The 14998-nt window shown below is 45.1% G+C and overlaps 1 protein-coding gene across 1 annotated transcript; it reads left to right on the top strand.

Moving 5' to 3' along the window:
- The first annotated feature begins 672 nt into the window (after positions 1–672).
- LOC148213954 (vomeronasal type-2 receptor 26-like) lies at positions 673–14709 on the top strand. Its single transcript, XM_088129327.1, has 7 exons — positions 673–836; positions 1914–2205; positions 3125–3943; positions 5955–6182; positions 7246–7372; positions 13762–13934; positions 14530–14709. Exons 1-7 carry the CDS (start codon positions 673–675, stop codon positions 14707–14709), a joined length of 1983 nt encoding a protein of 660 aa, XP_087985453.1.
- Positions 14710–14998: the final 289 nt, after the last annotated feature.

Genomic DNA, 14998 nt, shown 5'->3' with positions numbered 1-14998 from the left:
CTCTCATCAAACCCCCTGATAGGTAGGGTGCATCAGCAGGAACTGACCCATAAAGAACATTGCAATAACATTCAGTCCCATAAATACTCAGGCCAGTCCCTATTTCCAATATCCTTTCCAAGTCCCTCCAACCTATTTCTCAAAGGGATACCTTGATTTTCCCTCTTCGAAAACTTTTAGCCAAGTTTGCAGAGTGAATCCTCCCAGATGGAGGAGCCACAGCTGGACACTTTGGTCAACATGTTTCTTCTGGCCCTGTGTGCAGCCACAGGGAGAATTCATCCGGTCCACAGGGCTGATGTTCTTTGCCTTATAATTAACCAAATCACAGGGGGTTCATTTCTCTTCTTAAAAACAACCCCAGGGACCTCCCCAAAGATTGCCTTGAGTCGAGCATCAGCAAGATGATGTTTTCCATCCAAGGCTGCACTGATTAGCTCATAAATGCCTCCTGTCTCCTGAAAACTTCGACCAAGATCCAGGTTAGGGGAGGATGCAAGGTTTTTCCACTCCTGTTGCTTCTGGGAAAAGCATCAAAGACCCACACTTTCAAGAGCACTCACAATAATGTTCCTCATCAGTTGTGAAGAGGAGAAAATTGTACAACACATCACAAAAATGCTGCTGTTTTTTTCCCTGCTTCTGCTGCTGCTTCCACAGAGAGCCGGTGGGATGTGGAAGGCCAAATGCTCCTTGACTCTGGATGGGGATGTGATAGAGCGGATGCATCGTTTCAAGCCAGGAGACCATATCCTTGGTGGGGCTGTCTCTGCAAATATGGTTATCCGCCCATTTTACCATTTCGATGTGCCTCCCTCTGGAGAAGAATACATCTGGTGAGTCCTTATGACGTGACGGAGTGGCTACTAGTTTATTCACTACCAATTTCACAAACATCAGCTATCCAGCTTCTACGGGGAACTCCCTGCATGAATGGTTGCTTCTGAAATCTCTGTCTTATCTAGGGAATGCTTTCATGATCCATCAGGATTTAGAGTTTTTCCATGTAGGTGAACTGCAGCAGCATGAGAGTTCTTCCAAAACTCTACACTGGAATGCCACGCCCATAACACAGCCCCTGACCTATCCTGAAACCATGATTCAGGCTTCTCGACTCTTTCATAGCCTGTATTTGATATCTGTCTGCATTGTTTCTCTATCTTCTTATTTCCTGGAGGTGACAAATCTTTTGATGGGGGTCGAATAGGTTCCTGCTTTCTCCAACTCCTCACCTTGTTCCACAACTTCATTGGCAATTATCAGATCACTTCCTGCTGCTAAGTGGGCTCAATTACCTCCATGTCACCCTCATCCATGTTTCCCTCCTGATCCAATCATGCAAAGAGAAACTTAGCCCATTATGGACATGGTAGTAGCTTGAGATAGAAACTCTCTTCTCTTTTTAGCTTTCCACAAAATGTCTAGGTCGTGATGGCTGGTGTGGGTCTTCCGGGCTGTGTGGCCATGTTCAGCTGGGCACAGACAGAACTGCTCCTGTCTGTGCTCCTGCTCTCTGAAGATGCCGGTCACAGATGCTGGTGAAACGTTAGGAAACAAAACTTCCAGAACACAGCCACACAGCCCGGAAGACCCACACCAGCCATTGTATTCCAGCCATGAAAGCCTTCGACAATAAATTGTCTAGGTAGTGCTTGGAGACATTCATGTTGGAAAGGGCTAGACACTGGAAGGGCTGAAGGCAGAGGGAATTGCGAGACGAGGATACAAGGGAGGGACTGATGGGTTGAGAGGAAGGGGGAGTCTGAGGAAGTCATACTTGGATGGAGGTGAGGAGATCCTAAGAAAAGAGAAATGAGAACTCTCAAGAGCAAAATGGCTGATCCAGAGCATTCTATTCCCTGAAGCTGAGTAGAGGATGATGGTGTGATCCCATTTCTTTCTTTTCTTTGCAGGGGAGAAAGCGAAGAAATCTGGCATCTCCTCTCCTTCTTGTTCACCATCCAAGACATCAACCAGAATCCCAGTCTCTTACCCAATATCACCTTGGGCTACGACATCCATGATATCTGCTACAGTGAAGAAATGATTTCTGAAGCCTTGCTAGACTTGCTGTCTATTGGACCAGCCAACATTCCAAATTATATGTGTGGAGGATGGATGAACCTGCTGGCAGTTCTTGATGGGACCGATTCTGACATCTCCATCCAGATCTCCACCTTCTTGGGCATCTACAAAATCCCACAGGTAAAGCTGGAAAAGTGGGTAAACTATCAATATCTCCCTTGGAACTAACCCTGAAAACTCAATGTGCAGCCAACTACATAATAATGTGCAGTTAGAAAGCAACAAGGATCTGCACTAAAGAAATGGGTTCACTTTTAGCCTTTGACGATCCTTTTATATACATAATGAACAGATTCAGCAAGTTCATCCCATGTGGTCAAGCTTCAATTTGTTCTTTAAAAAATGAGCCACTCTATTTTGTCCATTTTGTCTATTTTGTATTTTATTTTGCTCTTTCTATTTTTTTAATGCTTTTAGAAAATAATAAGAAAATATATTCTTTAAAAATGAAGTGAGGGCATGCTGGAAGGGTCAGGGTGAAGGATGGAGAATGGTGTTGATATAAGCCAAATATAGCTATATCTGCCAAGAGAAGAGAATATCTGAAGTCAGGGTTGAACTGTGGAGTCCTTAGGGTGCTCTGAGCTTGGTTCTTTTCTTGCAGATGTTTTGTTACCCAGCTAGGTCACATCTTCCATGCTAGAAGGGAGTGGGGTTTGCTCTCTGTTTATAGCTTACGCTGTCAATGCTGGTGGGGGTGTTCTTTTCTCCTTGATAGTTCCTTGATTAGACTGCTGTTTCCTGCTTGATTGCCAGAGTTGGTAGTTCCTTGATTAGGGTACAGTTAACTGCTTGATTGTTTGTCTGGTGTTCATCCTGGTGTTAATCTCTGCTTATCTGGGTGTTGATTGCCAGTGAGGATGTTTCCTGGTCTTTTTGTTTCCTTTTTATTGTCTCTTTTGAATAGTGTGTAGATGTTCTTTATCTCTATGTGCCTGTTGATGGCTGATTTGTCTGAATACCAAGCTTCCGGAAATTCCCTGGAATTCTGAGACGTTTCTGATGTAAGGACTTAACTTCTCCCTTCTTTTCATTCCAGATATCTTACGCTTTTGTTTCTCACGTTTTGAGCAATAAAGCTCTGTTCCCATTTTTCTACCAGATGATGCCTGAAGAAGGAACTCAGTATTTGGGAATGGCCAAACTCCTCCTTTATTTCAGGTGGACGTCCATCGGCCTCATTGCTCCAGACTCAGAGAGGGGAGAGAACTTCATTAGAACGTTGATGCCACTCCTGGCAATAAATGGCATTTGCGTTCTTTTCTCACTAGTTGTCTCAGGGTTGAATAGACATGAAGTGTCTATCCCTCCTGATTTCTTCCTCAAATGGAAACAAATCAATGTATTTATTTCCTCTGTGGAGACAAATTCTGACTTCTTTAGAATGTTTCTTATAGAAGGAGTATTTGAAGATGAAATCAAACCTAAACAAGGGAAAATCTGGGTCATTACTGCAATGAGGGACATCACCTTTGACTTGATGCGTGGTCTTCTGTCTTTCCAGCACACCTATGGCTTTTTTTCCTTCTACCTCCAGACCAAAAAAAGGACAAAATATGATGATATGGTCCTCCTCTATTCTTCTATCATGCAGTTTGCCTATCAAGCATTTCAGTGTTCGTATTCAAAGCATGCCTTGTCCGTGAATGCCTGGATAAGATGCAGGGAGAGGGAGAACCGGAGGACTTTGGCCCAGGAGCAGGTGGAAAGGACACTTTCTCTCGACAGCTACCGCATCCACAATGCCATGTGGGCTGTGGCCCGTGCCTTGGATGCTGCCTACTCCTCCAGATCCCAGAGGAGGAGGAGGAGGAAGAGTGGGGAGAAGCTGGGGGTTCAGAGGCTGCACCCTTGGCAGGTATCTCCTTTTCCTCCTCTGGCTTCTCTGTCAACCATCACTTTGTAAACAGCTGTAGAGAGCGAGAAGGTGAAATGTTGTGGTGTTTTTCTGCAGAGAAAAACCAGGGTAGCAGAGAAGAATAGAGAATTTCGCTCATAGGTTAGTCTTCACTGCTTTCTCTGAGCCTTCTGGCTTCCTTACAAAATGGCTGGTTGGCACCTTCTGTGCCATGTCCCTCCTGTTGTCCAGTTCCACCTGTCCCCTCTGATGGTGCAGGTCTACAAAATAAAGGAGGCATTCGGATGATTGATATGCTCATCTGAATACAGTTTTCCCATTGGAGAAGTGACATTGTTTGGAACACATGGTGTATTTCTAAAGTTTTGTGGATTTCATTAAAAGAGACAGTGCAAACAGCATTCCCAATTCCCCCCCCCCGTTTTCAAACTACTGATGAAAGACAGCAAAACCAGTTTTGTTTCTTCAGCCTGAAGCCTTGCAAGTCCGATATACAGCTACTAATCGCCCCACCGTGAACTGTTTCTCCCTCCCCTTCTGATAAGACAGCCTTTCAGATGTAAAACTGAGATGATTTTTTCTGAGCTCCAATACGCATCCAGAAGTGTGCAAATTAGGGTTCAAGCTTAATGGATTTTTGCAAAGTTAAGGAGGGAGGCGGGATAATGAGTTTCTTTGTAAGTGCTGTCAAGAAGGGCAAAAGCCACTTCTTTAGCTAACTTTTTCCTCTTCCCCCCTTTTATTTAACTGCATTCTTTCCTGCACTTTTTCTTTTCTCTTTTTCTTTCTTTCTTTATATATGTCTGTATTTGTCTTTTAGCTATGTGAAAACTTTTAATAAAGCACAGGAATAAAAAATGGGTTCAAGCTTAACACATGCGTGCTCTATGCTCATTGTACCCCTCCTTCCTCTTCCTCATTCTAGAGTTAAGGAAGGGCTTATAGACATTCGTCTCTCTCTCTTACTCAGACAAATTGGGAGCTGGCCTGGTGATTTGTTAAGAAGTAAAGGCTTTGATCTTTTCCCCTTCTCTCCTCTTCAGTCCCACTGAGGGTCCTCCGTAATCAGCTCCTATGATAGTCCCCTTCCTCGTGAGCACTCGTTCCCAAGATGGGGGCCTTGGACACTCTGTAGACTAAAAAGCCCTCAGCAGTGCAAACCCTGCTTAATCCATTGTCGGATTGTTAGCCACCTTTCCTCTGGATTGAAACCAACTCCATCTTCAACTGCCACTACGCTGTCGAAATCCACATTAGCCATTTCAGCTGACGGCCGACACCTCCATTTCCAACTTTCCCCTTCCCGGAGATTTCTTGGTTGTCCCCCCAGTCCTGTTTTGCCACTCCGTCTCTGCCCCCCTCTTCTCCTCCTATGAGAAATACTTCCCATACAGAATCAAAACGAATATCTAGTCTCAGCTCCTTCACAGGAAAACTGATACCAACACTTTTGTTTACACGTAGGGATGGACATGTGAAAAGACCACAAGAACATAGTCTTGTGCTTCAAGCAAGGTCCTAGTGATTCAGCAGCTTTCATCAGGTTGCACAATGTTCATGAAAAAGTTGGGTGCACCCCTGGTTGGGCAGAGGAAAAGAAGGTGGTGGCAACACGTACACTTGAGGGCAGCCCTTGTGGGGTGAGGGGTTATCTAGGCTGATGTGATGGACTGGAATGGAGGAAGGGGGGGTGAAAACGGTGCTCTCGTCTCCAGAGCAACGCTCTGGAGATAAGCGGAGAAAGCTGGTGCATCCCTAAACATTCCAGAAGATAGTAGAGACTTGTGCCTGGGAACTGCTGGTCAGTCTGAGAAGATTTCTGTAAACAGGTACTGGCAAATAAACCTTGCTGATTGAACCTGCATGGTCTCCAGGGGTTCTTTGGGCTAGGCCTGACAGCTAGATCCCTCTTTGAGTCTAAGAGGCTCAATGCTGCAAATGAGCTGAGCTGAAGTGAAGAATGTTTATTGCCCCCGTCCTGAAGTGCACCTTCTAAAATTTGTCATTCTAGCTCCATCCTTTTCTGCAAAACTCCCAATTTTACAACAATTCCATGGATGGTGTATATTTGGATGAGAACGGAGCCCTGGCAGCTGACCTTGACATCGTCTACTGGGTGAAGTTTCCCAATAAATCTGTCAATCAAGTCACCTTTGGGAGTGTAGAAAAGCGGGGATCCCGGGAGCCCAAACTTATCATCAACGAGGATGCCATCGTGTGGCCAAAATGGCTTAACCAGGTGGGAACATCACTTCCACACAGACACAATCCATCATTGCCTGCACAATTCCCATCTTTGCAGGCACAGAGACATCCCAGCATCTGAATATTTTTTCTAAGACCTTCATTATTACCTTACCAACTGAGGCTTATTTCTTCACTGCTGGTTCCTTTAATTTAACAGTTAGAATCTACCCACCACTTTAATATCTTGATGGTCGTTCCTAAGGCTGGTTGTGGTACTGTTGCCATTAGTTTGGTCACCTTTAATGTTTGTCCTATTTTTTCACTGTTTTTTTTTTCTTGACTTATTACAGACACATTGACTTGTTTTTGGTATTCTTTGGCTTTCTCAATTGTCCGGCATACATCAGCAATAATGTCTTGTGCTGCACAGCCTTCTCTGGAGGCAGCTGGCATATCTGACATCTCCTTTCCATCTAGGGCCCCAATCAGCATTGGATGTCCTTACGCCTTAATTTGGTAAAGTGTGAAATTAAGCATATTGTGCAATAAGTTGGCACTGGCATGTAGACTGACCTCTTCCAAACGTGTGACCCCTGTGTTATTCCCTAGATTTGTTTAATGTTCATGTAGAACCTTTAGAGATTCTTCTTCAGATGTTTCTCCTAAGTTTTCCTCATTTGTTTTGTGCCTTCGAGTCAGTGTTGTCTCCTGGTGACTCCCTGGACAAGTCCCTGGAGGTATCCTGGCAAGATTTCCAGCAGTGGTTTGCCATTGCCTCCTTCCTAGGGCTGAGAGAGTGTGACTGGCCTGAGGTCACTCAGCTGGCTTTCTGCCTAAGGTGGGACGAGAACTCATTGTCTCCCAGTTTCTAGCCTGGTGCCTTACCCGCTATACCAAACTGGCTCTTGCCCTAAGATACTTATAGCTTGAAATTCAAACCAAGGGGAAACAGCTGATAATGGAGGGAGGAGATTAACGGGAAGCCATCTGCAATTATTCCCATTGAAGAGGGTCAGTGTTGAATACAGATTTTGAATTAAACCAAGTTTAGTCTCCTTTCCTTAAATAATTGACCCCCGAGGCATGTTCATTAATATCCCTTTTTATATGTTTAGTCCATGCCGCCTTCCAGGTGTGTAGAAAGCTGTCAGCCTGGATTGGTCAAGCTGATTCAGGAAGGAGAGCCAGTTTGCTGCTACAAGTGTGTCCCTTGCGCAGATGGGACCATCTCCATTCAGGAAGGTGGGTACTCTAGAGGGGAAGTCAGTCAGTCCCATAACCCATCGGCCTCTGTGCATTCTCACATCTGTGCCCAAGTGATGGTTACATGAAAGTGTGGCCAAGGTGGCCCTAATAGGACATCATGAAAACATGGAGATGGAGCATGGAGATGAAGTCACTGTGGGAAGTCTTGTGCAAAGTTAAGAAAGAAAATAATAATCTGGTTCCCTTCTCAAGGGACCTAGCATTTGTGATTGATTGATTGATGATGATGATGATGATGATGATGATGATGATGATGATGATCAAGACAGTTTCACCTCCTAGCAACCACACAGAAAGGATTTCTCCATGACCCTCTCTCCCTAACCTGGTCTGTCAGGTCTTCCAACAGTGCACCCATCACCACTCTGAGTCCATCCCCCTTGCTCCTGTTCGTCCTCTTCTTCCCTTTCCTGCCATCTTTCCCAGCATAATGTGTCCAAAGTAGGGTAATCTGAGCCCAGTCATTTGTGTCTTGAGTGAGAGCTCTCGGTTATTTCTTTGAAGAGCCATTTGTCAGTTTTCCTGGCTGTCCATAGTGTTCTCAGGAGTCTTCTCCAGCACCAGCGTTCAAAAGAGTCAATACTCCTATCCATCTTCTTTACAGTCCAACTTTCACTTCCCTAGAGTGTCATAGGGAATACCATGGCTTGCACGATCCTGATCTTACTAGGTATAGACACCTCGCAGCATTTGAAACTCTTTCCCAAGGCCTCCATGGCTGCTCTACCAAGTGCTAGTCTGCAATGTATTTCTTGACTGCTTGTTCCTTTCCTGTTGATGGTGATCCTAAAAGGCAGGAGCTCTCCACCACTTTGATATCTACAATGCTAATTTTAAGGCTGGTTGTTCTACCTGTTGTCATTAGTTCGGTCTTCTCTATATTTAGTTTCAGTCCCATTTTTCTCCCTGTGCTCCTCGACCTTTACTATAAGAGCTCAAAACCACACTCATCTTTTTCCAATCCAGTTTCCCTTAATATATATTCAGCATACAGATTGAATAAAGAAGAGAGTTTGCAGCCTTATCAAACCCCTTTGCCAACCTGGAACCTGTCTGTTTCTCCATGTTCTGTCCGTACTGTGTCTTCCTGACCTGTATATAAGATTATCATGAGGACAATGAGATGTTCTGAGATTTCCATTTTTCTGAGCATATTCTAATCAATGAAGTGACTTCTTTTGCTATTCTTTGACTTTCTCAATTATCCAACATGCATCAGCAATGATGTCTCATGTTCCTTGGCCTTTTCTAAAGCCAGCTTAATCATTTGGCATCTCTTTTTCCATCTAGGGGTCTAATTGGCTAGCATGTGAAATTAAGGATATTGTATAATAGTTTACAGTCTCTGTTCAATCACTGTTGTTTGTGCTCTTGGAATCTAGCTTGACCTCTTCTCATCTGTTGGCAGCTGTGTTGTTCTGTAGCTTTGCTGGCATAGCTTGGCCAGAATCTTCTCTGATCCTTCTTCTGTTGGTTGCCATATTTCACTGGGTATTCCATCAAGTCAGCCTTCCAACTTGATAATTCTCCGACTGTTGATCTAACTTCATCTTCTAGTACTAGTGGTTCTTGTAAGTAAACAATATCTTCTAAGGATCCCCGTCCATCCCAATTTGCAGATGCCTAAGGTGTCAATTTGTAGTTGTTTGATTTCATCTTTCACTGTATTGAGCTTTCCCTTGTTCATGCTTCTTTCGTTCCATGTTCCCATTGTAATTCTGTCTTTGCAGCTTCACATTTTCTTTTCCTGCATGGCAACATCAGCAACTAGACATCCCAAAGGCTTTAATTCAGCCACATCATAAATACCATTAGTATTCGAAAAGATCCTCAGCTCTTCCTCAGCAGCGTGTCGAGTGCCATCTGACCTGCGGGGCCCATCATCCGGCACCCTATCGCAATTGTTTTGCATTTTCTATCCCTGTGATTTCTTTGGCAATAATACAGGAGTGGTTTACCAGTGCCTTCTCCTGTGTAGCATGAACTGATACCTTTGCCAGTGTCACTAAAGACAGCATCTGCCTCTGGCATCTTCCTATATCACTGCTGCCCAATAGAGGTCCCTGCTTGATTTAGCTGGGCATCAGGGATGACCTCCACGTCTTGGGTGACCCTGCGGGGAATACGTATTCTTGGCACCCGCTCCCGACATTCTTTGCTCATCCTTCAAAGCAAGACCCCGCCACCATGAGAAGGCACACCAGGACTGGGGAGGGGCTTGCAGTTGTACTTACCTATATCATTTATTTTGATATGCATGTATTCCCATGTCTTAATAATTTGTAAACGGATCATAACTCAAAGATACATTTAGCAAGTACTATATTTAGCAAGGCTACCCACAATTTACTACATCCTAAAATAATGGTTGCCTCTGATCAGAAATGTGGAAATCAACAGAAGTAAGAGAGGATTTTGTTCGGTTCTTGTCTCTACACTTCATTGTCCTCACAAATGTATCCTTTCCTCTTCCATATCTCATGTATAAGCCCTCATTCCCCAGATTCTGCCTGAAGGCATGTAAACTGCTGGGAGTCAGTTTAGATTCCAGTGGAAGACCATCATAATAAATGAAGGATGAATGAAGGTAAAATGGTGGAATCATTTAGGTCTTACTCTTGTTCTTTGCAGATGCAGACCAGTGCATCAGATGTCCAAATGACCATCATCCAAACAAAGTTCAGGATCGATGCATCCCAAAGATTACAGTATCCCTGTCTTTTAGAGAAAAGTTGGGCGTCATCCTGGTTTCCATTGCTTTATTCTTATCGCTAATCACTGGCTTCATCTTAGGAATCTTTCTGAAATATTTGGAGACCCCAATAGTCAAAGCCAATAACCGGGATCTTTCCTACATCATCCTCATTTCCCTCCTGCTTTCCTTCTTGTCCACCTTCCTCTTCATTGGGCGGCCAAGGATTGCTACTTGCCTCCTCCGACAAACAGCCTTCAGCATCATCTTCTCGGTGGCTGTGTCTTCTGTCTTGGCCAAAACGATCACGGTGGTGCTGGCTTTCGTGGCCACAAAGCCGGGGAAGAGGATGAGCAGATGGCTTGGGAAGAAGTTCGCCAACTCCATTGTCCTCTCTTGTTCTGCTGTCCAGATAATCATCTGCTCCATCTGGCTGGCTGTCTCTCCCCTTTTCCTGACTCTGACATGCACTCCCAGCCTAGAGAGATCATCCTACAATGCAATGAAGGCTCTGTCGCCATGTTTTATGTTGCCCTCGGCTACATGGGCTTCCCTGGCCACCGTCTGCTTCACAGTGGCTTTCCTGGCCAGGAATCTGCCTGCGGCCTTCAATGAAGCCAAGCTGATTGCCTTCAGCATGCTGGTCTTCTGCAGCGTTTGGGTGTCCTTCCTGCCTACCTATCTGAGCACTAAGGGAAGTCCATGGTGGCAGTGCAGGTCTTCTCCATCTTGGCCTCCAGCGCTGGACTCCTGGGATTGATCTTCATCCCCAAGTGCTACATTATCATCTTAAGACCTGATCTGAATACCAAGGAGCACCTAACAAGGAAAACATAAGGATGCCATCTGAATCTGAAATATTTCTGGAGTGGTCCATTTATTCTGAGAACGTGGTTCTCCTTGGGATGTGGCCTCTTAGATGCTCTTTCCTTTCCATCATAGTCTCATAGAATTGGAATGGACCTTAGAGGTGATCTAGTCCAGCCCCCTGTTCACTGCATGATCCACTACAGCGTGCCTGATCAATGGCCATCAAGCCACTCTTTGAAGAGCTCTAGAGAGGCTGAACTCTTTACTTCACGTTCTACTGGCTGATACCTGAGATAGCCATTGATTCCCTCCTAAGGTTTAGCCTGAACCTCCTTCTGTGTAATTTTAACCCACTGGTTCTGGTCCTGCCCTTTGGGGCAAGAGAGAAGAAGTCAATTCCTGTGTGTGGCAACCCTTCCAATCTTTGAAGCCTGCGATTACATCTCCCTTCAGCTGCCTTGTTGTGGTGAAAACAAACCACTTCCTTGAAACGTTCCTCTTGGGGGTTGGTTTTCAGGCCCCGCACCCTCTTGCTCGCCCTTCTCTGCACGTGGAGCCCTTGGGGATCTCTCAGCTTGGTGGTTTTCTTGCAGACGTTTCATTACCCACCTAGGTAACATCGTCAGTTCTCTGAACTTGCTCCAGTTTGTCACTGTCTTTTCTGTACTGCAGTTGCCTGGAGAGGGAAGGAGCATAACAAAGTTTGGGCACTGAGTTCTGCAGCTGTGTAGATAAGAATGAACGAGAGACGCCAGAGGGATAAAAATAAACCAGGCTTTTTAGTAGATTTAATATACTCACAGGAGAAAGATCCTTTCCTTCTCTGCCATGATAGACACTGGAGGGAAATGTCGTGTGCCATGGCTTAGGTCTGTGTTCATAGGCTTTCTCGCAGGCATCAGACCAATCACTGAAGGAACTGTCAACAGTTCAATGAAGTACGAATGTCTCTTTCGAGAGGGGATCTCCGGGGCAAGGAGGGATGTGCGCTCGAAGGCACAGCAGGAGCAACCAGAATCCCAAAGGAAGGTTTGCGGAGCAGATTGGCTGGACAAGGACTGGACGACGCAGAGAAAGCGCTACGTTGGAAGGGGCAGCCCAGGCGTAACCGCAGGAAGGAGCGCGGCTGAGATGGTGACTTTCCAGAAAGGGTGCCAAAAAATGGGTTCTTTTTCCCATTTCCACTCCAACTCTCTTTTAGAAAAGGGTAGGTGCAAGAAAGGGCAAATGAAGCAAGAGAAGAAGATAATGTCACAAGCCTGAGTGATGAAGCTTAAGAAGCATTGGGAGGGGAGAAGTGAAGCAGCGGAAGAACTGCGAGAACTCTGTAAATAAATGTATGTTAGCTTGTTAAACTAAGACCCCTGTCGAGCAGAAAGGGCAGCAGGAGATGTTGATTTCCCAGCCCTGTAACAGTAAAGGTCACTTTTGTTGGATATCTGCAAGATCTACAGCTTTAATAGAGTTAACAAGAGATTGTCTTTTGGCTGTGAACATAATTGGATCAGGTGGCGAACTCTGTATAAGAGAAGTCTTCTTCTTCTTACTTGTTCTGCCTTTTTCTGCTTTTTCCTTTTAGGCTCACTGCTTATTCCCTGCTGTCTTGGTATATTTGTATTACATTATATTATTTGTTTGTTGTTGCTTTTATGTATTGTTGAAGATATATTTTATGCCTAATTTTTCCCTTTTGTGTATTTTGAAAGAGATATAAAGGTTGATATTTATATTCCTTGTCTTCTCTTAATCTTATTAGCCAACAACTTTAACTTGGGAGAGAAGATGGCGTGCATATCTGAGTTCATTCCAGTCCCTTTCCCACCCCCCGTCTCCCACCCAGAAGTTTTTCCTTCTGTTGAAACCACATCAAAATAGCTGCAACCTACGTCCGTTCTTTCTGCTGCTCATTTCTGTTCAGGGCTATCATACGCAGGAGAGGGAGTCATCGTTTCCACCAGCCTCCTCTTCCAGGAGTAAATAAATAAAGGAATAAATCGATACATGAAGCAATAAATAAATAAATAAATCAGGAAGGAGACAGACAGAGAGAACAGAAAGTCTACTAACTCTTCTGGGCTACAAAAGTTCATCATTGCACGTAAGGTTGATATCCGCAGTGAAACAACCAATCGGTTGTCAGGACTCTGGCTTTCGTGATTCTGTTACTCTCTCTCTAGCAGTATTTCTTAAAGTGTGGTCCGAGGATCCCTGGGGGTTCTCCGTGACCACCTCAGGGGTCCCACAAAGCAAAATTGTTTCCCAGCTTAGGTTGAAAAATAATACAATATTAAAATCCCATCAAGCAATCATGAGAAGCAGCAGCGGAAATCAGTGTGTTAATTTTAATTCTGAAGACGGTCAATATCGATACACATAACCCGTACAAACGAAAGCTCTTTTGGGGTCCTCCATAATTTTTCAAAGTGAGAAGGGGTCCTGGGAAAAAAGCGGTTAGGAAAGACTGCTCTCGAATAATAGAGTTCCAGTGGTTCCTGGGGTGTCTGTTTCCTGACCTGGCCTACCTCGCGGGGCTGACCTCAGCCCTCTCCCAAAGCATTCAGCGAATCTTTGCTCCTAACCCTTGATTCCTCCTCCTGTTGGATGCAGATCGGTCGTCTCCTCCTTTCACCCCCCCCCCAGCATTCCTTAGGATGTGGGCCGAATGACTTCAAATGTCCTGGTTTATTGGATTTATTCATTTATTCATTCTGTGCTTCATTTACTAGGTTGATAACTGTGTCCCTCCTGAGGCTCTGGGCGTCATGCAAAACCCAAAGAGGATGCAAGGAATGGAGAAGTAAAAGAAATAAATAAATAAACAATAACAAAGAGGCAAATTTGACTCTATTTTCCATTCTTCCAGATTTTAATCCTTCTGCCAAAGACCGTAAAAGCGGGGGCCATTCTTGCCTCAAGGGATACACTTTTGGAATGAGGCAAGAGCCACTGAGAACACCCACCCCCATGACCTCTCCCATCGAGCCCCTGATGGGCGGGGGACCTTCAGCAGGAGCTGACCCACCTAAAGCTTTAGAGGTAACAGCCAGCACCTTGAATGCTCGGTCAGCCCCTCTTTCCAATTTCCTTTCCAAGTCCCTCCAACCTATTTCTCAAAGGCACACGTTGATTTTCCCTCTTTGAAAAGTTTTAGCCAAGTTTGCAGAGTGAATCCTCCCAGATGGAGGAGCCACAGCTAGACACTTTGGTCAACATGTTTCCCCTGGCCCTGCAGGCGGCCACAGGCAGAATTCAGCCAGTCCACAGGGCTGATGTTCTTCGCCTTATAATTAACCAAATCACAGGGGGTTCATTTCTCTTCTTAAAAACAACCCCAGGGACCTCCCCAAAGGTTGCTGTCAGCAAGAGGATGTTTTCCATCCAAGGCTGCACAGATTAGCTCATAAATGCCTCCTGTCTACTGAGAGCTTCGACCAAGGTCCAGGTTAGGGGAGGAGGATGTAATGTTTTTCACCCCTCTCGCCTCTGGGAAAAGCATCAAAGACCCACACTTTCAAGAGCACTTGGAAAGCTTGTCATCATGTTCCTCATCAGCTGTGAAGAGGAGAAAATTGTTCGACACATCACAAAAATGCTGCTGTTTTTTTCCCTGCTTCTGCTGCTGCTTCCACAGAGAGCCGGTGGGATGCAGAAGGCCAAATGCTCCTTGACTCTGGACGGGGATGTGATAGAGCGGGTGCATCGTTTCAAGCCAGGAGACCATATCCTTGGTGGGGCTGTCTCTGCAAATATGGTTATCCGCCCATTTTACCATTTCGATGTGCCTCCCTCTGGAGAAGAATACATCTGGTGAGTCCTTATGACATGATGGAGTGGCTGCTTGTTCATTCGCTTCCAATTTCAGAAACATCAGCTATCCAGCTTCTACGGGGAACTCCCTTGCACTAATGGCTGCTTCTGAAATCTCTGTCTTATCTAGGGAATGCTTTCATGATCCATCAGGATTTAGAGTTTTTCCATGTAGGTGAACTGCAGCAGCGTTAGAGTTCTTCCAAAACTCTACACTGGAATGCCACGCCCATAACACAGCCCCTGACCTATCCTGAAACCATGATTCAGGCTTCTCGACTCTTTCATAGCCT

The sequence above is a fragment of the Python bivittatus genome, unplaced genomic scaffold (genome assembly GCF_059951505.1).
Source record: "Python bivittatus isolate LINGU-HERP-01145 unplaced genomic scaffold, Pbiv_v1 ctg000810_np1212, whole genome shotgun sequence".
Taxonomy (NCBI): Eukaryota; Metazoa; Chordata; class Lepidosauria; order Squamata; family Pythonidae; genus Python; species Python bivittatus.
This window is presented reverse-complemented; position numbering and strand designations above follow the sequence as displayed.